This window comes from Mastomys coucha, unplaced genomic scaffold (assembly GCF_008632895.1).
Source record: "Mastomys coucha isolate ucsf_1 unplaced genomic scaffold, UCSF_Mcou_1 pScaffold13, whole genome shotgun sequence".
Classification (NCBI taxonomy): domain Eukaryota; kingdom Metazoa; phylum Chordata; class Mammalia; order Rodentia; family Muridae; genus Mastomys; species Mastomys coucha.
The window spans coordinates 76,468,151-76,491,864 of record NW_022196895.1 but is presented as its reverse complement, the minus strand read 5'-3'; the positions used below and the strand labels follow the sequence as shown (position 1 = coordinate 76,491,864).

Below are 23,714 nucleotides of genomic sequence, written 5' to 3'. Positions count from 1 at the left end.
CCCCCCCACGATAGCCTTCTGTACTTTCCTTAGGGTCTGTTTCCCAGCCGCATGGGGACAGAACAGACATGACACTTGTAAAGCATCTCCGAAAGGAGAGTGTCATGCATTCCATTGACGCTCACTACTCTTTTTTAAAAAGTTAAACATCCTGTGCGCTTTTGAAGGTGAGTGCTCCAACTTTGGCAGTCACCACTCAGCAACTGTCACATGTCCTCCCATAAGACCCCCTTTCAGATAGGTTTTCCTTCTTCAGGGCCCAGGTTACAGGGCTCTGGGGTCAGGGACATCCAAGACAGCCAAGACTGGAAGAGAGACAACCTTTGGGAAGAGATCGGGGTAGAAGTGGGGACCCTTGATATCTCTTGGCTCTGCTGCTTTGAGGGATTTGGATTTAGCTGATGTGACGTACACGGGGGCATTTTCTGAGTTCTCTCCAGAACTCTCAGGCTCCAGGCCGAGGAGCTTACTCTTGACTTCCCCTTAGGGTGTCCATGTTGGATTTGGATGTGTGTGCACCACAGTGCTTCTGGTTCCCTTAGGATGCCTTTAGATCCTGTCTCTAGGGAGGGAGATAGCGTGGAGCCTTCCTGGGCTCTCCAAGCTACCTGCTGTTTGCGTAGAGCCTCAAGGCCTCCCTGTACCTTGTTTACTCTGAATGGACAAGTAACTACAGGTCCAATACTGGGAGTAGACACAAAGATCCAAATCGGGTGCTTTGGTACTTGATGGTGGCCCGTGGACTGGCTTGGGGAGAGGAAAGAGTATATGGGAAGCTGACAACTTGGTAGCCATCTTCACACACTCAGCACGAGAACCTTTGAGGGAAGGATACTGTACTCGCTTAGGTAGACCATTAGTGGATCTCAGAATCCCCGGTACCCCCAACCCCGGAATCTTCAACTCATAGCGGGACACAGCAGCTCTCACTGTGTCTTTCTGAGCTGTATCAGGACACATAATGCTCAAGTTGAGATTCATCTGGGCCCATTCATGGAAGGCACACAGGAAGTCAGTTTGGGTGGTTATCCATGATGGAGACACTGGTGAGCCCCAAACTGTCTTCTGGCCTGGGAAGCAGGTGGCTCCTTGAACTCTGGGGGGCAATGGGTTTAGGTGGCCTCCTCCCCTCACACGTGTGGAGCCATCCTCCTCAGACATGCTTGTGATTATGGTTTTGCTCTGAAGTAGATCAGGTAGAAAGGGCAGCCCAGGCCAGGTGTGGTCACGACAGAGTGCTCCCGAGAACCGCACAGAGCCACAGAGACATGCCTGTGGATGGATGTCCCTGTGACCATGGGCCCCTGCCTCAGTGAAGCTAAGATGCTGCATCTAAGCCCCACAGTTCCAGCTGGCAGGTCGTAGGCCACTGGAAAGAGAGAGCCTTGGGGAAGGGGGCCAGCCTTTTTCTCCCTTTTATAGTGTCAAAAGAAGTTGCTAGAGAACATTCAACATGTACAACACAAGTTATACTTCTCATTTTTGAGAGAGACAGACAGACAGACAAACAGACTGACTGAATGGCTGACTCCGGCTTTTTTCTCTCTCATTATCAATACTGTTATTACATTTTATTAATTGTCCAACTACATTATTTATATCACACAGTCATCTGAAGTTTCAAGACTCTCTGCTCCCCACTAAATGGCAGAACGAGCTTCACATTATCTGGCATGGATCTAAACATAAATTCATGAAGGGCTGAACAACTCTGAGATCAATTGCAAAGGAATATTTGAGTTTTGCAAATTGTACTGAGCACACAAATCCACATCATGAAAGAGGATGTGGCTACCTCAGAACAGAGCCTTCCTCCTCAGTCCTGCATTAAGAGGGCACAGTCCCCCCTCCCCCCCACACACACACACCGCACCCACAGAGGACAGGCTGGGCTGCTGCGGGCCTAGGCAGGGCCTCTTGCTCCTATCACGTCCCCACCTCTGGTCCTTACTAGTCTCTTAGGAGGGAAAGATGACTTCTGCTTTATTTCCAAAGAGCACAGCAGGTGCCAGTGGTGGAAACACAGTAGCCATTTGTGAGGGAACAGAAAGAGAATATTTTAAAGCAAGCAGTCTGGAGCAGAACAAGACTGGAGTAATACTCTCTTCCAGGATCAGGCATCCTTCTGTCTCCACCCTGCCAACCAGTGGGCCAGGATCAGCTTTTGGGGATAGGGCAAGAGACATAGGCTCCCTTCTGGGACTCAGGAAATAGCTGCTTCGCTCATCAGCTGGGAGGCGGGTGTGCCATTTCCCGCCCCAGGGCTCCTGTTTTGTAAGTTATTTTGGCCTGACCGCTTAGTTCTGTCTCCGTGGTAACTCAAGAGGAAACTGGCCAAGGCCCTGGGCCCAGACAGTTCTGCCCACCAGCTCCAGGCTTAAACAGTGTACCACTGGAAAAGGGGGCTTTGCTGCATGGAATTCGGAAGAACTTTTATTCCCAAGTGTTTTCTGCCAAGGGACACAACTTCTCTCTTTCCAGCAGGATGTAAGGGACCCTATGTTGGTTGGTCAACCCGTCCCACCACAGGAATCCATGGGAGGAATGGGTCTTGTCCCAGGAGCCCCCCAAGTATGCTAAGGTTTGATGTTTTTGGAAAAGGGGGTTGGTCTCTGCTGGGAACAGCCTCACTGAGCTCAGGTTGCATAGCTGTTTGAACCAAGGACAAACCTGTCCGTGTGAGCAGGATATGCTAGCTCTGTAGCAGGTTTTCAAAAGAAGCCCTCGGCTAAGCAGGAGCACCCTGGGAATATGACAAGAGAAAGTAATGCTTTAATATGCACCGGGGGAGTGTGGGAGGTCTTCGAGGAAAGGTGTGGGCCCAGGCTGGACACAGGACCCTTAAGCATGCTGTAGTGAGCTTATTTGCGGATCATTGGGTGACATTTGCTGTTGCTTCAGCAAGTCCAGCTCTCCGCCCTGTAAATCTCCCTTCAGCACATCGTTGCATGACAGTATTGAGAACCTGTTGCTGTCCGTCACTTCTTGGGACTGACCCAGTCACCATACTGTCCTCATTAGAGAACGCCATCCAATGCGCTAAGTAAACACAAGAACTATGCTGCCCTGGCACTGTTTCTGTCTTCATCCTGAAGTGTGGAGACTTGCAGCCTCACCCACATCCTGCAGGCTCTATCGCACACAGAAAATCCAGGGTGGGCAGGCATCGGAGGCCAGGTCCTGGCTGGCAGGATCTTCCTGGTTCTATTTCTAGCTTCAAGTTCCACAGCACAGCCCCAAGAAAGGCTAAAGGGGTGTCCCTTAAAATGAAAGGTGAAAGTTGGCTGTGACAGTTGTGCTCAGTGAGTGAGCTCAGGTTGTGAGCAGTGAGTTTGGGGTGGGGGCTCCGAAGGCCATGCTGATGGCAGAGGGTCACATATATGTGAGTGTCACATACACGTGGTGTGGCAGACACACAACATTGTCTTCACTCCAGGTAAAATACCAAGTGCCCTAAGCTAGCAGGTGCCACAGATGGCCTGGTGGGCAGCAGGTGTTCTCAAGTCTTAAGAGGACATAGACCAGGGGTTGTCATGGTGTGCAATTCCCTGGTACAGCTGCCCGTCATACCAGTTTGCTGAGTTTGCTGAGGCTGGTGGGAGCTGGCCAGTGCTAAGAGCTCTGGATTTGCTCAGCCATTGCCTGCACCACATCTCATCCACATGGAATACTGAATGCCACAGGGTGATTGAGAGAAATGAGCTTAGAGGAACAGGAGGATGGCCGGTGCCACCTGCACAGGGTAGCCGCGTCTTCCTTTTTTTTTTTTTTTTTTAATTACATGACGTAACAGAATGTGTGTGCTTGAGAGGTCTTTGCTTTCGGTTGTGTGTTTCTCCCTTGGTCTCCCCCACCTCAGTTTACTGGCCCGGGCAGCAGAAGCCAGGCTGTGGGGCATGGCAGCAGCATCTGATGTTACATAATCAACCTCTGTGTCTCAGGATTGGGAAGGAGTTTACTGGGAAACCTGGAATTCCCGATAGACCCCAGAGAGTGATCCCTGTGATGAGGGGGAGGCTGGCGCAGGTGGAGGGCTAGTCCAGCCCCCCCCCACTCCCATCCCCACCCCCACCCCGGGTCCAGGCTTTGTAGCAAGAGGGAGCTCAGCTGGACTCAGCCCCCTGCCGTGGAGTCAGTCAGTGGGCGCTCATGTGCCGGAGGACTCTGACGAGAGGGTAGTCAGCTCTCACACAGTGGCTCTAGGCATGTAAGCTTTGGTTTTGGCCTTTGACCAAGGAAATCCATGTGTGAGCTAATTGCTTTGGTTTTTAATAGGTTGTTTTTGAGAAAGGGTCTCTCATAGCCCCAGACTAATCTCTAACTCACTGTGTAGCGGGAGTGCTCCTAATTTGTGATCCTCCTGCCTCCACTTCCTGAGAGCTGGCCTTACGGGTGTAGGTGTGCATGTGTGCACACACTCAGTGCTAGGTATCGAACCCAAGGCTCCATAAAGGCCAGCTGAGTGCGTACTAGCCGAGCTCTATCCCAAACCCCACTTCTATTTTTTTTTTTAATGAATGGTTTATGGATTTTCCTCTGCCATGTTGGATCATATTTTATTCAAACATTTTGGTTAAAGTAAAGGCCACTCTGGTAATGTCCTGGGGCCTGCGTGGTGTCCTTCCCACAGCTTCCTCTTCCTCTGCATCTGGCCAGCCCCAGAGTGAGAAACCTTCTTCCTCTTTCTCTGGGCCTCAGTTGACACCCTGTTGCTAAGACAGCCCCAAGGAGACAAGCAGAGATGTGCCATGTCGTCTGCCTGCCACTCTGCCATTTTTTTCGGGAATCTTCAGTCCTCCAGGCAGCTGACACCTTGGCCTAAACGCTGCAGGGCTGCCAGGCTTGTCTTGTCTCGTTGCTAGAAGTTTCTAGAGAACTCTTCCAATTTTCCCTTCCCTCCAAAAGAAGGCGGTCAGCTGTGGGGCCAGCGCTGGTCTGGATGACGGAGGATTCTTTCAGTTGAGAGATGGAGAACACAGGGGCCAGGCCCTGCCCTACTGCAGGTGTGCCTCCTTTGGGATCTGGTGGCTCAAGGCCGCGCAGGACTGCTTTGGGTCTTCGGCATCTGGAGATCTGGGCAGACGCTGGGCTCAGCCTTCCCAGTGTGTGCACAGCTGCTGTGCTACCCAGGTTTCCCATCAGCCTTAGCCTCGAACCTCCTTTTCTTCTGTAGTTGGGTTCCCTTAAGATGAAAACTATTTTTTTTTTTTAAAAAAAAAAGATGTATTTATTTTATGTGTGAGCATTTTGCCTGCCCGTGTAGATACACACCATGTGTGTGCTTTGGTGCCTGCAAAGGTCAGAAAAGGATATCCAATCCCTCTGAAATTAGAGTTATCGATGGTTGTCAACCATCATGTGAGTGCTGAGAACTGAACCTGGGTCTTTTGCAAGAGCGAGGAGCGATCCACTAAGCCATCTCTCCAAACTTGAAAGCCCATTCTTTTCCAGTGTTGTGTTATTGGCAGGCTTCATACAGTGCGCAGAGCTCTAGAAACATAGGGAAGCATATAACATTGGTAAGACTTGACTCCCCAAGCAGATTAGCTGCCTGCTCAGGGCTGGGGCTCTGAGGCTATCTCACTTGGTGTTGTCTGGGCAACTCACAGCACCCGCACGGTGTGGTTACCACCATTCTCAGGATGTGTTCCTGGAGCACCTTGGCTTAGAAGTGGTGCCTCTGGCAGAAGTTTGAACCGCTGTGCTGTGTCCCATAGCTGCTGGAGGACTGTGCCCTGGGCTTTGGTGTTGAACCCTTCTGGACCACAGTGGTACCAAAGCCCAGTAGGCTGGAAAGCTAGCACAGGTGATGTAATCCCGAGGGCCCTTTAGGTGATGAGCAAGTGGGGTCATGAAGGACACGCCCATCTGTGGGCAGCAGTGAGTGTGTGAATTTCTGAAGACCTTGGGAGACATTCAGAAGGGGCCTGGTTGGATGCGAGTGCAGGGAGAGCGACGTCACGACAGAGGCAGGCTTCAGAGTGCCTTAGGCAGTGCCAAGCCAGAAGTCCCAGTTCAGAGGTGAGGCTGAGGGAAGACACAAGCATTCCTCCAAGACTTCGAGACTCCAGCATCCATGAAAGTAATGCTGGAATCGATTCCTAAAACCCCTACCCTATTAGTCTGTAATTTCTCCCTCCCTTTTATCGTTAGCAATAACGCGGTGACATTTTGGGATCCTCACCTTGCAGGACTGCCTTTGATTGACTAGTTAGGACCTGATTTCTTACCAGAAGATGGGCAGATCCCGGCCACATCTTCTGGGCCGTGGAACATGGAATGTGCTTTTCCATAGAAAGTTCTAGATCGGGAAGTGCTGGGCCAGCCGAGGGAAATCTCTCCAGCAATGTCTTTCTTTGTGTCTGTCACCTGTATGGGACAGAAGGACATAGGATGCACAGAAAACCCTCTTCTCTCCTTTCCTTTTCTCCTCTGTCTCTTCCTCCTTCTCTTCCTCTTCCTCCTCTTCCTCTTCCTTCTCCTCCTCTTCCTCCTCCTCCTCTTCCTCTTCCTCCTCCTCCTCTTCCTCCTTCTCTTCCTCCCTCTTCCCCTTCCTCTCTCTCTCTCCCCTTTTTTCCTCCTCCTCCTCCTCTTCCTCCTCTTCTTCCTCCTCCTCCTCCTCCTCCTCCTCCTCTTCCTCTTCCTCTTCCTCCTCCTCTTCCTCCCCCTTCCCCTTCCTCTCTCTCTCCTCTTTTTTTACTCCTCCTCTTCCTCCTCCTCCTTCTCTTCCTCCCCTTCCCCTTCCCCCCCTCTCTCCCCTTTTTCCTTCTCCTCCTCCTCTTCTTCCTTCTCTTCCTCCCCCTTCCCCTTCCCCTTCCCCTTTCTCTCTCCCTCTCTCTCCCTCTCCCTCTCCCTCTCCCTCTCCCTCTCCCTCTCCCTCTCTCTCTCTCTTTCTCTCTCTCTCCCCTCCTCCCCCTTCCTTCCCTCCTTCTTGCCCCACCTCCTTTTGCCAAAATGAATGTTTAGACTCTCAGCCTTTGGTGAGAGCAGCAAAGCAGACAGCTTTGGACAGCATTGGGTGGTGCTGTTCCTGGACAGGGTCCCTGTAACCTGCCCCAGACTTTCCTGTTGGTAACTTCCCAGAGGAGCTGGCCCATCTATTGGTCTCACCAACCAACCTTTGGTCTTCTGGCTTTTCCACTTGAACCTGTTTCACATCTTTACCAACTGGATTCTTTGGGACTGGTGTTCTTCCTCATTATGTACTACAGACAGTCGGTACCTCCAATCAGTCTTCCCTGGGGCTGCATTTTGAAGTACCGGGGGTGGCCTGTGTCTGCTGTCCAAGACTGGGCTATGTACTTCACTGGCCCTGAAGGGGGGTCGCTGGCAGTGGACAGCCCTGCCACTTGTCCGGTGCTTGTAGAAATAAACAGCCTGAGCTTAGGAACTCAGCAAACTTCTAGTGGGTCCCAGGTGCTGCCAGCCATGAATCTTGTCTCTTCAGAAGTATTGCTTTCTCTAGAAAGTGGCTTTAGAACAGTGCTGTTTCAGTGTTAGGCTCCAGCCTCTTGAGATTTGGAGTCTGGACTGGGGAGTGGTGCTTTTGTCTGACAAGGACCCTCCAACCGCAGCCTTGGCTGGAGGATCCACTTGGCAGATGTAGGTTCCTGCTATGGGTCGCTTCCGATTCCTCTAGCTCTTCCCCATTCTCCTTTTTGTCTCAGTTCTGGCCTTTCCGCACAGTCTCTGTGACCTAGGATTGAGGACTACAGATGTCCTCTCACTGGACACTGGGGTGAGACTCTTGTCCACCTCATAAAGAGGCTGTTGTGTCCCCAGAGGGTTTGGGAGCTGTCTGCCCATTGATGGTAGAAGACTGGGAATGAGCAATAGTGGAAACTTCCTAACCTACCCGAGGTCTGGCCTGCTCTTCTACAAACTTTCTTAGGGTTTGGCTGGTGCTTCAAGACCCTAACCTTTCTGGAGTTTTCCCTTGGTGGTTTCTGAGCCAGAGCTCAGCAGAGAGCAGCACTGTCCTTGACCACAATATCACCCAGCCAGGAGCTGAAGCCTGGTGTGGATCTCAGACTTCCTCAGGCTCATTCCCATTATTCAGAGACCTGGAAATGCTTTTCTCCAGACACGTGTAAATGGGCTCTGCAATGTGAAGAGCCTTTCTGGTCAGAAGTTCAGAAGCATGGCTTTCCTGTGGAGTATTAATTATAACAACGAATTTTTAAAAAGTGCTTACCAAAGTGTAATTAGCACACAATGATTTCGAGACCTAGGTGTGCCTTAGAAACGTGTGCTTTGTTTTAGAAGTCCTAGAAGGTAGATTTACAGGTACCAGCCAGCCTCAGGTAGCCATAAGAGCGACACTGGAATCCACGTTGTCATCCTTCCTTTGGGTGTGTTCTTTGAAGACAAACGTTTGGCCTGCTTTGATATAGCCATTTGCCTCTAAACACCTACTTAAACACCTGGGTCCCTGCATCTGGAGCACCTCCCTCCACCGATACACTGCCACTCTTCCTCCCTCCCCCCACGTCTGTCTATCCTTCCTTCTGCCACTGTCCATCCTTCACCTGCCATTCAGGCACTAGTCTGTCTAGTCATGAAACAAAATGAACATGTGCTGTGGAATTTGAAATACCCCTGCCTCTCTCAGCCTTTGAAAAAGTGGAATGGTCGAGGTACTGAGCTGTGCTGTGCCTGGCACCTTCTGAGGCTCTGCAGACAGCCGTGAGCCACAGGGCAGGCACGGTTCTCGGCACTGTGGAAGCTGGCTGCTGTCAGTCAGAGAAATGGAGAGATATAAAAATTCCTGTTAACTTGTGATATATGCCAGAGAGAAAGAGAGGGAGGGGAAGGGGGGGAGAGAGGGAGGGGAAGAGGGAGGGGGAGGGGGGAGAGGGAGGGGGAGAGGGAGGAGGTAACTTGGCTGTTGGGTAAGGATTTGAAATCACAACTGGCTAGGGAATGCGAGTTCCGAATAGAGAGAAGACAGTGAAAGTCAGCCATGTGACATTAGGTGGGGGACACCTGCCTGAGGAACCCTGTTGTGCTGGTATAGAATAAGTCTATAGTTTAGCAGAAGGCTTGCAGCAGTCTGACCTCAGGACATTCCCAGAGGCTATGCCTAGGGAGTCCTCAGGGCTGGCACCAGCTTGGGTTCACTGCCTTTGTGAGTATGTGCTTCCTGCTCACTGGCCTCACATCTGTCTTTTCTCTCTTCTTCCAGAACACTACAGTTATGCGTCCCCTAGCGTCACCTCAACTCTGCCCCTTCCCACAGCACACTCTGCCTTGCCAGGAGCGTGCCACGACCTCCAGACGTCCACCCCGGGCATCTCAGCTGTCCCCTCAGCAAATCATCCCTCGAGTTATGGAGGGGCTGTGGACAGTGGGCCTTCGGGATACTTCCTGTCGTCTGGCAACACAAGACCCAACGGGGCCCCGACGCTGGAGAGTCCTCGAATCGAGATCACCTCCTACCTGGGCCTTCACCATGGGAGCAGCCAGTTTTTCCACGATGTGGAGGTGGAAGATGTACTTCCTAGCTGCAAACGGTCACCATCTACAGCCACCCTGCACCTGCCCAGCCTGGAAGCCTACAGAGACCCCTCCTGCCTGAGCCCAGCCAGCAGCCTGTCCTCCAGGAGCTGTAACTCGGAGGCATCTTCCTACGAATCCAACTACTCCTACCCGTACGCATCCCCCCAGACCTCTCCATGGCAGTCACCCTGTGTGTCTCCCAAGACCACGGACCCAGAGGAAGGCTTTCCCCGAAGCCTGGGTGCCTGCCACCTGCTGGGATCGCCAAGGCACTCCCCATCCACCTCTCCACGGGCAAGCATCACGGAGGAGAGCTGGCTCGGTGCCCGCGGCTCCCGGCCCACATCCCCCTGCAACAAGCGCAAATACAGTCTCAATGGGCGGCAGCCCTCCTGCTCACCCCACCACTCACCCACACCATCCCCCCATGGCTCCCCTCGGGTCAGCGTGACCGAAGACACCTGGCTTGGTAACACCACCCAGTATACTAGCTCTGCCATTGTGGCAGCCATCAACGCCCTGACCACTGATAGCACTCTGGACCTGGGTGATGGGGTCCCTATCAAGTCTCGAAAGACAGCACTGGAGCATGCGCCTTCTGTGGCTCTCAAGGTAGAACCAGCCGGGGAAGACCTGGGCACCACTCCACCCACTTCTGACTTCCCACCCGAGGAGTACACCTTCCAGCACCTTCGGAAGGGTGCCTTTTGCGAGCAGTATCTGTCGGTGCCACAGGCCTCCTATCAGTGGGCAAAACCCAAGTCTCTTTCCCCGACGTCATACATGAGGTAAGCAGCCTCCAATTGGGGTTGGGCCTATGGTAGGGGTGTGGCTGGGGTACAGAAGAGCCAGCCCTGGCTCCTCTCTGGAGATGATGGTATGCTGGGACTTGTAGCATTACGACAGTCCCTTCTGTCTCCTCTTCCGCTGATAGCTGTCCCTACCTGCCTGTTCCTCTTCTAAGGATGCCTTGAACTAGATTAGGGAACCCTAACTTTTTGTAGGCCGCGTTCACAGGTGTCAGGGTTGCAGCCCATGAATTCCGTGCTGCTCTGTAGCTCTGCCTACAGCGAGGCACTGCACACATGCACAGCTGTGTTGGTAATAAGCCGAGTGAGGCAGCTCTATCCTCCTGTGTGCGTTCTGCCTGCTGCTCGCCCACTTCCTCTCTATGCCTTAATCGCTATCACCATGCTGGGGCAGATGGGCCCCACAGCTCTACAGTCCCTCAGAGCAGCCAGCTAGCTCACCAGCCCTCCACCAACAGCACAGCCACCCCCTCCCGGGAGAGCAGCTCACCCTTGCTGGCTGGTTGCTAACAGAGCGAGAGTGGATCACAAACCTCTGGCCGCAAGTTGCTGGTTTTTCTTTTTATCGGGATGCGGGGCCGCTTATGATTCGCGGGGTCCACTGAACCGGCTGAGTGCTTTTATTTTTAACTAAATAGCTTTCCCGTCAGGTGTACCATTTGTGACGCCTGGCAGGCTGCTTTCTGCTCCAGGGTTTTCAGTTGAGGCATGACAACATCCACTCAGGCCATTGAGTGTGTGGAATCAGTAAGGATGTTTCTATGGGCTGAGGCACCTGTGGCGCCCAGGGGCCACCATTTGGCACGGATGGTCCAAGGCCTGCTGCTTCTCTTTTGCCTCCTTCCCATCCCCTTCTCTTCAGGGCAGACTTATGCCCACTTGGGGCACCACCATCTGGTATTTGGCACCCTGACCTCTAGATAGACAGCGGCTATGAAGACATTAGCTCCACGCAGTACAGCCACATGGCCGTGTCTTGAGGGGCCACTCTGCGAGGTCGAGTGCCCAGGGGGAACGGCACTGCTAAACCTTTCTATTTTTCTTCTTTGGTTTTTCGAGACAGGGTTTCTCTATATAGATAGCCCTGGCTGTCCTGGAACTTACTTTGTAGACCAGGCTGGCCTTGAACTCAGGAATCTGCCTCTGCCTCCCAAGTGCTGGGATTAAAGACGTGTGCCACCACTGCCCGGCCTGCTGAACCTTTCTGTGAGTTGCGGCAAGGGGAAGGCCCAAGTGAGTTGCTAAACACTAGGAGCCTGTCTTGAGCAGAGAGACTGAGGGCAGGGGCATGGAACAGAGTTGTCTCCTGTCTTGCTGTACACAGGCCTCTGTCATTCTATCCTGTGTCCCTCCATCTGTCCTAGGAGGCCCAGAGGGCTGCCCAGGTCCTTAGAGCATGTCAGGAACCCAAAATCCCTAAAGAAATGTTGTGCCGGCCATACTGTCATTATGACTTTTATTTAATGAAAACCAAGACTATTTCAACACTGCCCCACCCCCACCCCCAGTCATCAGCATCACGTTTTTAATTTGCGGTGCATGGTCACTGTTGCTCACAGAAACTTAATGGAACTCCTGAGATCAAGGGAAGACTAATGTAACTAAAATATATCTGGAGCCATAGCAGTAAAAGCTGTTTACAAGTTAAGGGCAGGTGCGCACATGCGTGGTGTGCTGCAGGTGTGCACATGCGTGGTGTGTGGGGCTGGAGTGACAGGAACCGCAGACTGGTGGCTTTTATACCAGGCATATGTTCTCTACCAGTTCAGGGACTGGAAGCCCAGGCTGAAAGTTGTGTGGCAGCTGGTTGCTCCTCCATGCTACCCCAGCGTGCGCTAGCCATCACCCCACCGTGGGCCATGGCCATTTCTTCCTTTAAGTACCTCAGGCCTGGATCGGGGCTCATGCTACTGACACCAACCTGGTCAAGTCCTGTCTCTTCATCAGTCACCCTCTGAGGTGCTGGGGCTAAGAGTCCAAATTAGAACTTTGGGGACACAGATTAATACCTGACTACCTATATTATATTTTCAGGGCAATGACAAAATGTCTTCAAACATGGAATCTACCCACCTTTTTTTCCTCTTTTTCTTTCTTTGTTTTGTTGTTGTTGTTGTTGTTGTTATTGTTGCTGGTTTTTGTTTTTTGTTTTTGGGGTTTTTTTTTTTTTGATCTTCACAGAGACAGAGGTGTCCTCACTACGCTGGGCATTCCTGGTGGTCCCCAGCTGGCTCTCTGCCCAGCCCAGCCTGCTAGTGGCACTGGGAAGCAGTTGCTGTGTTTTTCCTCTGCTTAGGAGCGCTGCCGGTGGCCCAGTGGCCTGTGATCCCGTGGTCTTTATCTCATGGTCTCAGAGGCCCTGGGGTTTCTGGGATGCCATGACATTCCTATGAGCTTACACAAACAAACACCACCTCATCCTGGGGGTTGAAGTTCACCTTTTCCCACTGTTTTGGTTCACCTCAAAATCTGTTTCCTGGTCCCTTTGAATGGGTTTCCATAAACTCACTAATGGCTGCTCTAGGCAGCTGGGAGCTCTCGTGGGGAGGTGATGTGGGCAGCTTTGACCATCATCACCGTGAAGAAGCCAGACTCCCTCCCCACAGGTGCTCTCAGGGCACAAGCACCAGGCAGCAGGGACTTGGAGGTACCCCTGAAAGGCTGGGTTCCCACGTATCCTCCAGATTTTGGGCTGGAGAATTCCCATAGCATGAATCTACCTCCACCGCCCCATCCGGGCACTGCTCCATCCGGGCACCGTGCTTCTTCCAGCCTTCCCATTCCATCCCAGCTCAAAAGAATGTGGAGTTCTAGTGTCTCCCCAAGGGACTCCTATTATTCTGGGGCCATTTTACTTTAGGGGTCTTGTTTGTTCTCTTCTGTGGTACCCACTCTCTCTCCTGTCCAAGGGCACTCCAGTCAGCTCCATGGGGGCAGGTCAAACAATGGTACCAAACTCTTGCAGCAACTGAAGAAATTATATTTGTGAAGTGAATAAGAGCAGTGGAAAGGCTTTCACTCGCTGTTTTAGACACCGTATTTAGCTGCTTGTTGCTGTGGGAAACTGGCACAGAAGTTGAGGGAACTTGATTGAGCATCTCCCATGGTGATGACAGCGGCAGATACCTTCTGTGCAGGTAGAGCCACCTTCTCTGTCCCTGCTGAGCATGGGTGAGGAATGGGCCAGGAAGGAGTGACAGTGTGGAGCAGCATGCTGGCACCTGTCGATGTGTGGGAAGGGTGCACATCAGAGCGCACCGAGTCTGGAGTGACAGTTTACAGTCGATTGTTCCTGGATGTAGTTTTCAGATGATAGCTTTTAGGGAATTGTGTGAGGTTGTACGTAGGTATGTGCACGCATGCTCAGTCACTCGTGCACGCACACGTGGAGGCTATAGGTCAACTTTGGGTGTGCTCTCTATTCCTCTCCATCTTCCTTTTTTTTGAGACAGCATCCCTTACTAAATACGAAGCACACCGACCCCGCTAGGCTGGTGGGCAGATGAGCTTCAAAGATTTGCTTGCTTTCCCACCCACGGTACTGTGGTTACAGATGTGTTCTGCAGCACCCAGCTTTTATGTGACGTCTGGGGATCCAAGCTCAGGTCCTCATGGGGACATAAACAGCAGGCATTTCACCGACATGCCATATCAACAGCGCCTTTAGAGGACTTTAGTATTAACCCAAAGGAACTAAAGTTTAAATGACTGTTCGTCTATCCATTCCATTCTGAGCCAAAACCTCCCAGAGCACCTGCGTTGTGTGTCAGAGCTTGGGTCAACACAGCAGTATTTTCTTTCCTTCTGAGACAAGCTCCTGGGAAGTGTCTTAATGTCCAGAAGCCTTTTAACTACGTGTGTGCATGACACCGAGACACATTTGCTGAGTTAGCTTGTGATGTGTTGGTCATTGGTCATTGCTTTCTAAAGAATAGAATTCCCAATGGGTGGGGCAGACTTGGCAAACAGCTTTTACTCAGAGAGCGGCTTGGTTCAGACAATAAGAAATGGGCCCTGCCTTCAAATCAGTGTAGGTCAGACCTTGTTTCTTTTAGGTTTCGGCTGTGATGTTGGACGCCTTGATGACACCAGTGGCTTTGATGATACGTGCAAGTGTTAGCTTCAAAAGGTCTAAGAAGTCCTCTTGCATTTGAGGTTATCGGAATAGCTCAGAGTTTATCCTGAGTGGGAATAAGATAAAATATGCCCGTAGATGGCTCACAATAAATCCAGCTCTTATCTTCTCCACACTTGCTTACCACTCTCGTCAGGGGATTTTCGAGTTGGACAGCTGTTCAGTGAATCCAGTGTCCTTGTAGCCTGGGGAAGGCACCATGTCAGTGAAAGATAGTTTTGGCTCCTGGGTCCTCAGGTCCTTCCGGGTGATGGCTCTGTTGGTCAAATTGGCCTGCCCTGATCTCTGGCATCTGCCAAGAACAGCCATGTCTGTAGGTGCTGGTGGACTCACTGGGTCCACGATGATTTTAGATTGGTTGCAAGCCAGAGTCTAGGAAGGCCCTGACTTTCTCTAAAGCACTGCCTTAGTCAGGGTTTCTATTCCTGCACAAACATCATGACCAAGAAGCAAGTTGGGGAGGAAAGGGTTTATTCAGTTTACGTCCACATGGCTGTTCATCACCAGAGGAAGCCAGGACTGGAACTCAAGCAGGTCAGGAAGCAGGAGCTGATGCAGAGGCCATGGAGGGATGTTCCTTACTGGCTTGCTTCCCCTGGGTTGCTCAGCCAGCTCTCTTATAGAACCCAAGACTTCCAGCCCAGGGATGGCACCACCCACAAGGGGCAATTGAGAAAATGCCCCACAGCTGGATCTCATGGAGGCACTTCCCCAACTGAAACTCCCTTCTCTGATAACTCCAGCCTGTGTCAAGTTAACACACAAAACCAGCCAGTACAAGCACAGAAGGGCAAGTGAACCTGGGGCCACAGTGTGTAGTATGGGAAAAGTTAGTGCCCACATAGACTGCTAGCCCCAGGCAGCAGGTGACAGGCACAGACAAGGCGTCCAGGCAGAGGCTCTGGTGGGAAAGAGGGAGGTTGCCGCAGGTGGGTCCATGGTCATGCGCTTTGTGTTCTCAAGAGCTACCTGTTGTTTCTTCTCGGCTTTGTAATTGGCCTCTGATGCCCCTGCCCCAGTTGGGGGTGGGGGCACCACCAGCCTCACCAGGCAGGCATGACATACCAATCTTCCTGCTCTGTTATAGACTCTGGATGTCCCTGGAGACTTGGAGGGGGAGAGGGACGATAGTTTGAGATGGGGAAGAAGTGTCTGTCACCCCAACCCCATCTTAGAGAGGCTTTGCAGATAGAGGAGCATTGGGCCATGCCAGGGCTCCACACAAGCACCTCATCACTGACAGAACCAAGGAGGTCCCTTGTGAACACGCCCAGATGCTAACTGATAAAGCCAGGACAAGATGAGCTGACCCTAACGCCTGAATCCCAAGTGCTACCTCTGTGATGCCCCTGCCTCCTAATGGTCCTGTGGAGTCAGCCCTCAAATGTGCTCTGTGCAATACGGGGGCAGCAGGGGCTTGAGAGCAGGACTGAACCCAGCCCTCCTTGGAAGGACACAGTGGGGGGCTTCAGAGCCAGAGCCTGAGAACTCACCCGCCCCAGAGAATAGGACTGTCTTCTAGGGCCTGTGGGGTTATGAGTGCCGCATAGAAGACCTGGAAGGTTTGTGTATGAATCCTCTCTCCACTCCCCTCGTGCTTCTGCAGTGGTCCAGGGTGACCGAGATGCTGGTTCCTCATGTCTGTTCACAGTTTGATACTTGGAGAATGGGCCTTGCCTCATTTACTTCTGCCTGGAAAGTTAGCCCGGTGTTTCAGTTAGGACTTTCAGGGAGGCTGTGAAAGCAAAGCTCTGTCAGTGTGGGGGATGCTGCGGGCCTTTGGATTTCCTTTGAGCATTCTGTAAAGAAAGCGGAACTCGTGCACTTCCTCCTTCTTGGGGAGAGAGCAAGATGACATCAAGTCTTTGAGGCTTTGAGCTCGGGCTCTTTAAGTGTAACCATCTAGACCTAACTGTTGCCAGTCTCAGAATAATCAAAATGTAACTTTGTGTCCCCAGGAGGGCGAATAGGCTGTGTCTGCTCTAGGTTGTTCTCAGTCAGGTTTGGGAGGGTTCTGCCTCTGCAGCCTTCAGTTTAAGCCTCTGCAGTCTGAAGTTTAAGACTTCCCATCGTGCTAAGAGCCCTGGCTGGGAGGAGGTGTCCAAGGTCACATGCCCCGGTGACCACAGATGAAGTGGTCATAGCTCTGCTCACATGCTTTCGCCTGAGGAAAGTTGTGGGGAGTCGTTACAGTTAGGGTTGCCTGTGGAGCGATGTCTCTGCCTAGGGATGAAACTCAGCTGGGAGACAATGCTGTGGTATGGTGGTGCTGGTGGTGTGTGTGCACACACACGTGCGCCTGTGTGTGTGTATATGTGTGTGAGTGTGCGTGTACATGGGATATGCCGACCAGAGGACATCATGGACTATCATTCCCCAGGCTCCAGCCACCTTTTTTTTCTTTTTTGAGAGAGAGAGAGAGAGAGGTGGGGGGAGGGTCTCATACTGGCCTGAAGCTTGCCAAGCAGGTTAGGTGAGCTTGCCAGCGAGCCCCAGGGATCCACCTGTTTTCTGCTTTTATGGGTCTGGCTTTTTTTTTTTTTTCCTCCCTATAATGTGGGGACTAAACTCAGCTCCTGTGCTTACGAAGCACTTTGTTAACGGTGCCATCTCCATGGTCCCCTGTCTGTCTTTTTGTCATCTACTCTGAACCCCCTTCCGGTGGCAGGAGTCTGAGAGTCAGGCATTGCTGTACTTGGAAGTATAGCCAGGGAAGCTGCATCTGGTGTAGGACTCTGAGAAGGCTTACACATCTCCTGAAGGCCCGCATCCAAGGGGCCATTACAGACCTTGGCCAGGTGAATCGCCTGTAAAGCAGAGACGACTTGTCTGCTGTGATAGCTTAGGTAAGACATGTGCCACTGCCCACCATGCCTGCCCAGTGTTCCAGCCCATGAAAAGGTTTCCTTTAGGACATGGTGATCAATCACATGCACATAGTGTTCAGATGCATATATCGCCAGGAGGTTTGGTGTAGGAATGGCCGTGCCCCCTGGCCCCTGCCCATGGCAGCCCTGCATAGATTGGCCACCCAGCTCTGTCCCTGCTATATAACCTGCTGCTTCCAGAACAGGATCCACTCAGGTCACCAAGATGAGCATGATGCAGACAGAGACCTGTGCAAATCCCTAGCTTAACCCATGCAGGTGACTGTGGCTGTGTGTGTCCAAAGCTCCAGGCCATCTATCTCCAGGTAGTAGCTTTCTATGGTAACCTTGTGTTTGCTGGAACCAGAACTCTAGAACCAAGGGGCCCTGGGCAGCTGGTGACACTGATAATCAGCTGGTGGCCTGAAATCCCTAAGCTAGGAACAGAGCTATGACTCTTTATGTAGGTGTCAGACTGCAGTCGTCAGTTCTGCATGAGGCAGAACCTCTGCTGCGTGTCTAGGATCTCCAACCCTGGGCCAACGTGTCCAGACTGTTCTGTGTCTCATAATCGTTGAGGACTAACTGCCTTGTGACAGCTCAGGGAATCATGGTTGACAGGAGGGAGCTTGCTTCAGACAGCCTCAATGGCAGTGGCCTCCTTGTAGGTGCCACCATGTGGAGCAGACTGAACCAATTTTCGGAATGTAACCGGCAACTATTTCCGCATCACTTGGACACCAAGCTGTAGGATGTGGCAGAAGTGTCCTGTGACTTGCCTGTGCTCCGTCCTGTATTCACTTGTGCGATGTTTGAGTTATTGTGTTCGTTTGTTTCGATTTTCATTTTTCATAAGTAGCGCATGCATGGCAGGTGTGGCCTAAAGCATTCTCATTATTAAAACATCAGTGATATGAGTCCGGATCAGCTGCAGCTGCTGGGCGTCACTGGGTGGCTGGAGAAAGGCTTGGTGTGGAAGAGGAAGCTGGGTGCCCAGGGGAAAGGTGGGGTATGCAGATGGCAGGCCTGCCCCAGGGCAGAGGGAGCAGGAGAGGCTATACAATTAGTTCCTTTCTCACAAAAATCCTCCTGAGAAATAGTCTCCATCTGTCCTTCCTTCTTCCTCTGTTCTTTGTTTTCCAGTCTGAAACAGGTAGACAGGGCAGAGACCCTTCTAGCATCTGGCTAGAGACCCAGGAGCCCAGGTCTCCTAGAGCCTGGGGATTCAGGCTGGCTCCTGAGCTCTGCCCTCCACCCATCCAAGGACCCACGTGATAAGAGTGATCCTAACAATGTTGTGATACCAAGCCTTGGGGGAGGGGAGGGCTTCAGATGCACAGGAGATTCATGGGATATCCATGGACCAGAGAGGTCTTAGGGTGAAGGGCAGAGAGTGCCCCAAGACCTGGAAGAAGCTCTTCCTTGGAGATGTTCTGCACTCTCATTGGTGATGTTGGAAAACAGTCAATGTATGAGGTCTGTGAATCTGCAGTTTGAACACACACATGTTGCGTGCCCAGACATTTGCATGCACAAACTCACACATCTGCTGTCTGGATCCTGCAAGTTCCAGATCTGTGACTTTGACTTGGTCTCCCGAGCCAGGCATGCACTCTGCTTTCTGTTACAGGGACTACCTGCCTACGAGTCCCTCGTATTCCCTGCCCTGCGCCCCAACCATAGGACCAGCCCAGGGACTAGAGTGGGTTGCACTCAGAATAAGTGAAGCACTCATTCTGATTGTTGCTCTTAGGCTGTGTCAGGTCCAGGAGAGCAGGGAAAGTTTTGTACTTGCACAGCTGTTGTGGTAGAGGCTGGACCACAAAAGGAAGGGCCCAGACAGAGGGCAGCTCCTTTGTCCTAAGCCTAGCTCTAGGTGGGAAAGATGGGAACTGGGTCCTTTTCCTTCACTATCCTGTGAGTGGGGCCCATGCTGAGCACCTCTCTCTCTCTCTCTTGGGTATAGAAAAGTGCCACTTTTAGTAACATGCCCAAGATACTAGTCCAACAGACAAGGATGGCTGGTCACCAGTCTCCGGGCAGGATGGTGGTGTGCCAGAGTCCTTAAAGTATTCCAATGTGTCCTTGCTCCTACCCCCACCCTTTCCATCTGAAGAGGAAACATTTTGTTAAGGGTCAGCTTATTGGCACCTGTGGTCTCTAAGGTCCTCCCAGGTTGCTTTGGGAAGGTAGGAGCTCAGGGACCTGGACTAGGCAGCCAGGAATCCTGTGCAGAGATGACACTCATGTTCTGAGCAAGGAAAATAACCTACATACCCTGCCTCCATCGGGCCAGCCTCTAGGCTGTCTGTCTGTCCATCTTGGCTGGGGTGGCTACCAGTCCTCTTCTATCCAAGCACTGGCTGGACCTCTAGAAAGACCAGCCCCTCTTGGGTGAGGCAAGCTTTCCCAGGCCAAGAGTCCTGTGGTCAGGGGGCCACAGCCCAGATGTGCACTCTGGACAGTGCTGCTGGGTGGTCCTGGGCTTGGCCCTGGGTGGATGGACAGATGGAGCCCTTGAGGCCCAGAGTTTGTGGAACCAGCCAAGAAGTGCATGGATGGCCTTCAGCAACCCTTTGTTTGTCCCTCCCCCTCCCTCCATCCTCCCCATTCTCTCTCTCTCTCTCTCTCTCTCTCTGCAGATCCATCCCCTCTGGGTTCTGGCACACAGGAATTACTCTTGTAGGTGGGATGACTTTCCATGAAAGTTAACACAGCCTGAGGACCAGAGCTTAGCTCCCCCGAACACACATAAAGCAGGCTGTTGTATGTACCCATAACCCCTGAAGAAGAAAAAAGAAGGGGAGAGAATGGCTTCGCTTTAGAAATCCACGGGCTAGCTCAGCCCCACATGTGCAGCAGGGACCACTGGGGAGACCGAGGGGCCACCGGGGAGACCCAGGAACCACTGGAGAGACCCCGTCTTAAGCAGGGTGGAAGTCGATGGCCAACACCGGAAGCTGTCTTCACACATGAACACATATACACATGCACATGCAGAATTACAAAGGACAGACAAAACCATTCAGTATCTTCTTTGCTACACAAACTAGGTTCGTTACTGTGTAGTCTTCTTCTCCCCCCCACACACACCCCCCATCCCCATCCACAGACAAGTTTCTCTGTGTAGCCCTGGCTGTCTTGGAACTCACTCTGTAGACCAGCAGGGCCTCAAATTCAGAGATCTACCTGCCTCTGCTTCCTGAGTGCTGGGATTAAAGTTGTGTGCCACCACTACGATCTGCCATTACGGTGACTGAGATAGATAGATAGATAGGTAGACAGATAGATAGATAGATAGATAGATAGATAGATAGATAGGTAGGTAGGTAGGTAGGTAGGTAGGTAGGTAGATAGATAGATAGATAGATAGATAGATAGATAGATAGATAGATAGATAGATAGAGAGATATGTATGTATGTATGTATATGTATGTGTATATACACACACATACATGCACACACTCACACATACATACATACACACACACACACACACACACACACACACACACACACTAAAAAGAACCACTTACCATGTAAGTTAATCTGCGGCCATGGTGGTGATTTCAACTCCTGCTCTCCAAGTCTGCCCCTGACAAGTCACAGGTTTGCTTTCCATTGCAAACCAGTTTAAGGCCAGAGCCCCAGCACGGAGGTTCCTGGCTTGCCCTCTGCTCCTGTATGCTCACCCTACTGTTCTGAGCTCCTGTTGGCTTTCTGAAGCTTCATCTGTACATGTTCTAGTGTGTACAGGACAGGAATTCAACCTTCCAAACGGATTCTGACACCGCCGCCTCACCTGGGAACTCACACAGAGCAAGCCCTGATCTCAGGCCGGTGTTTGCAGCTCCCTAATTTGGAATTTTCTTAGCAGTCGTTGGGCAAGGGCTTTGGGTGGATCATTGCCTCAGTCAGCATTCCCTCCCTCGTGTCTCTGCCTTCGGCTTTCCTCTCCTGTCTCATCCTAGCAGACGTTGTGTGATACTCACACCCCGCTGTGGATCTTGGTGAAGGTTGTTTGGCTCTTCTGTGTGTCAGATTGGTGTGAACGCTAGGGCATGCTGGATTCAGACTCTGTGGTAGCCCAGTGGCCTTTGTGTGTCTGTGGCTGCGGAAGCCTATGTGGCCTTTGTGTGGCTGTGGCTGTGGATGCCCTATGCCACTCTGTGGTATTCAGCAATTGCTTTAACCCTAGAGGTCAGTACACAGAGCAAGCTTGCCCCTTCCAACACCTCCCATACAAGGTGGCAAGGAGACTCCCGGGCTATAAATTGCCATTCCCTTCCCCCTTCAGAGGTAGATTAGAGTCTGGGAGGCAGAGGAAAGTATGTGGCCTTGATACTCAGTCCTTAGCTGTCATCTGCCCAGCCGTGGCTCTGAGCTCTGGGGCAGGAAGCACCTATGTTTCCTGTAGTGAGCACACTTTTGAGTTGCCTGGGACCCTGTGGTAGTGAGGAGGCAGAACTCAGAACAAACACGAAGCAAGGCTTTGTCTCGAAAGACTCTGTCACCTGCCGGTGTTCTCTGAGCACAGAGCTAAGACTAATGCTTGGTTCCAGCCAAGGGATGAGGTACCTGTATGGGGTTAGGAGCTGTGACTGGAGAGACTTGTGTGGCCCTGAGCAGGCTGGCTGAGCTGGCTGAGGTCCTCATGAGGTTGTGCAGAAGGTCTGCATGGAGGAGAGATGAACCTGGCAGCCGCCAGCGACAGGAACCAGGGACCATGAGTCCACTGTGGCCTCAGGCTTGGGATCTGGTGGAGTTGGTCACTGCACTGTGACCTGCTCGCCAACAGCATTTTCACGTTTCCTGTCAGTCGGAGGCAGAGCCCTTTCTCATGGGAACAGTGATTCAAAACAGGAGAGCTGGTGGGTTGTCCCTGCGCTTCGCCCACATACCAAGCACTGTGGAAGGTTTGACTCGCCCATTATCAGGGGAAGCTGCTCATCGTTCCCACGTAACCTATCCTCCCATCCCTCCCGCAGCGTGCAGGCCTGGTCCCTTCAGACCCTACATAAGGAGGCCACACTGCTTTGTGACCCAAAGACCCTCAGGACCCCAGAATCAAGGAAAAGACACACACTCACTCACATGCATACACACACACCACACACACTTGCTCACACACACATGCATGAACACATGCACATGTGCACACACACATACATACAAATGGACATGTGCACACACACAGACACAGACACACACATGCACACATACCATGCACACATACCATACACACATACACACACACTTGCTCACACACAGACATACACATTCAGACACATAGAGACACATTCATGCTCTCTCTCTCTCACACGAACACCATTTTCTTGAATGAATTCAGGAAAACGTGTTCAGAACCACGGAATGTTATGTTTTGAATATAGGCTGAGAGGAAGCATGGGTGCTTGATGTGAAGCTTAATGATAGAAAAGAGAGCTGGTTCCAGATCTCAGCATTTAACAGGCATTAGTCAGCACACATGAACCAACCACAGGAGGCTCACCTCCAGTATGCACGTTTTATTCTGTGATGTATTTCTTTAATTATCTATTTAGTGGTTGTGTCATAATATACATGTGGAGGTCAGAGTACAACTTGCAGGAATGGATTCTCTTCTAGCATGAGAGTCCTGGGAATCAAAGTCAGGTCTTCAGATGGGGCATCAAGCGCCCATACCTGCAGTTCCGTCTCTCTGGTGCTTAGTGAGGGTTTTTAAAAAAGACTTGTTTTATTATTTTTAAGTGTGTGTGTGTCTGTGTGAGAGTGTATGTGTGTGTCTGTGTGTGTGTGTCTGTGTGTCTTTCTGTGTGTGTCTGTGTGTGTGTCTGTGTATGTCTGTGTGTGTGTATGTGTGTGTGTGTCTGTGTGCGTGTCTGTGTCTGTGTGTGTGTGTGTGTGTCTGTGTGTGTGTGTGTATCTGTGTATGGCTATGTGTATATGAGTGCTGATACCTATAAAGACCAGCGACGCTGGCTCCTCCCAGATCTGGAGTTTACAGCTGTGAGCCTTCTGTCAGGATGCTGGGACTCAAACCTGGCTTCTCTAGAAGAGCAGCCAGTGCTCTCAATCACTGAACCATCTCTCCAGCCCCTATAGAGTGTCTTACGCTGTTTGTCGTGTATAGTTAACAAGTCCTGACACTCTGCTCTGACATGAGACTGGTCTTCATCAGTGGTTGGGAGAAGGGGCCAGTCACATGGTATCTGACAGCCCTGATGGCAATGCCTGTGCTTCAGAGTGGCCAGCCTCTGCTGGGCGGGAGGCTAAGCCAGGGAAAGTGTCCTCGCAAGGTCTTCAGTAAGACACAGGACCCGCGGGGTGCTGGTGCCACACACCTTTAATCCCAGCACTTGGGAGGCAGAGGCAGGCGAATTTCTGAGTTCGAGGCCAGCCTGG

General features: G+C 51.8%; 1 protein-coding gene across 6 annotated transcripts in view; it reads left to right on the top strand.

Annotated features, from left to right (window-relative positions):
* The window catches only part of Nfatc1 (nuclear factor of activated T cells 1), a 131,845-nt gene that overhangs the window by 5,761 nt on the left and 102,370 nt on the right, over positions 1-23,714 (top strand). For all 6 annotated transcript variants that reach the window (XM_031366137.1, XM_031366136.1, XM_031366139.1 and 3 more), the window contains exon 2: positions 9,185-10,286. In XM_031366137.1, the coding sequence (XP_031221997.1) occupies positions 9,185-10,286 (1,102 nt within the window). The remainder of the gene's footprint in view (positions 1-9,184; positions 10,287-23,714) is intronic.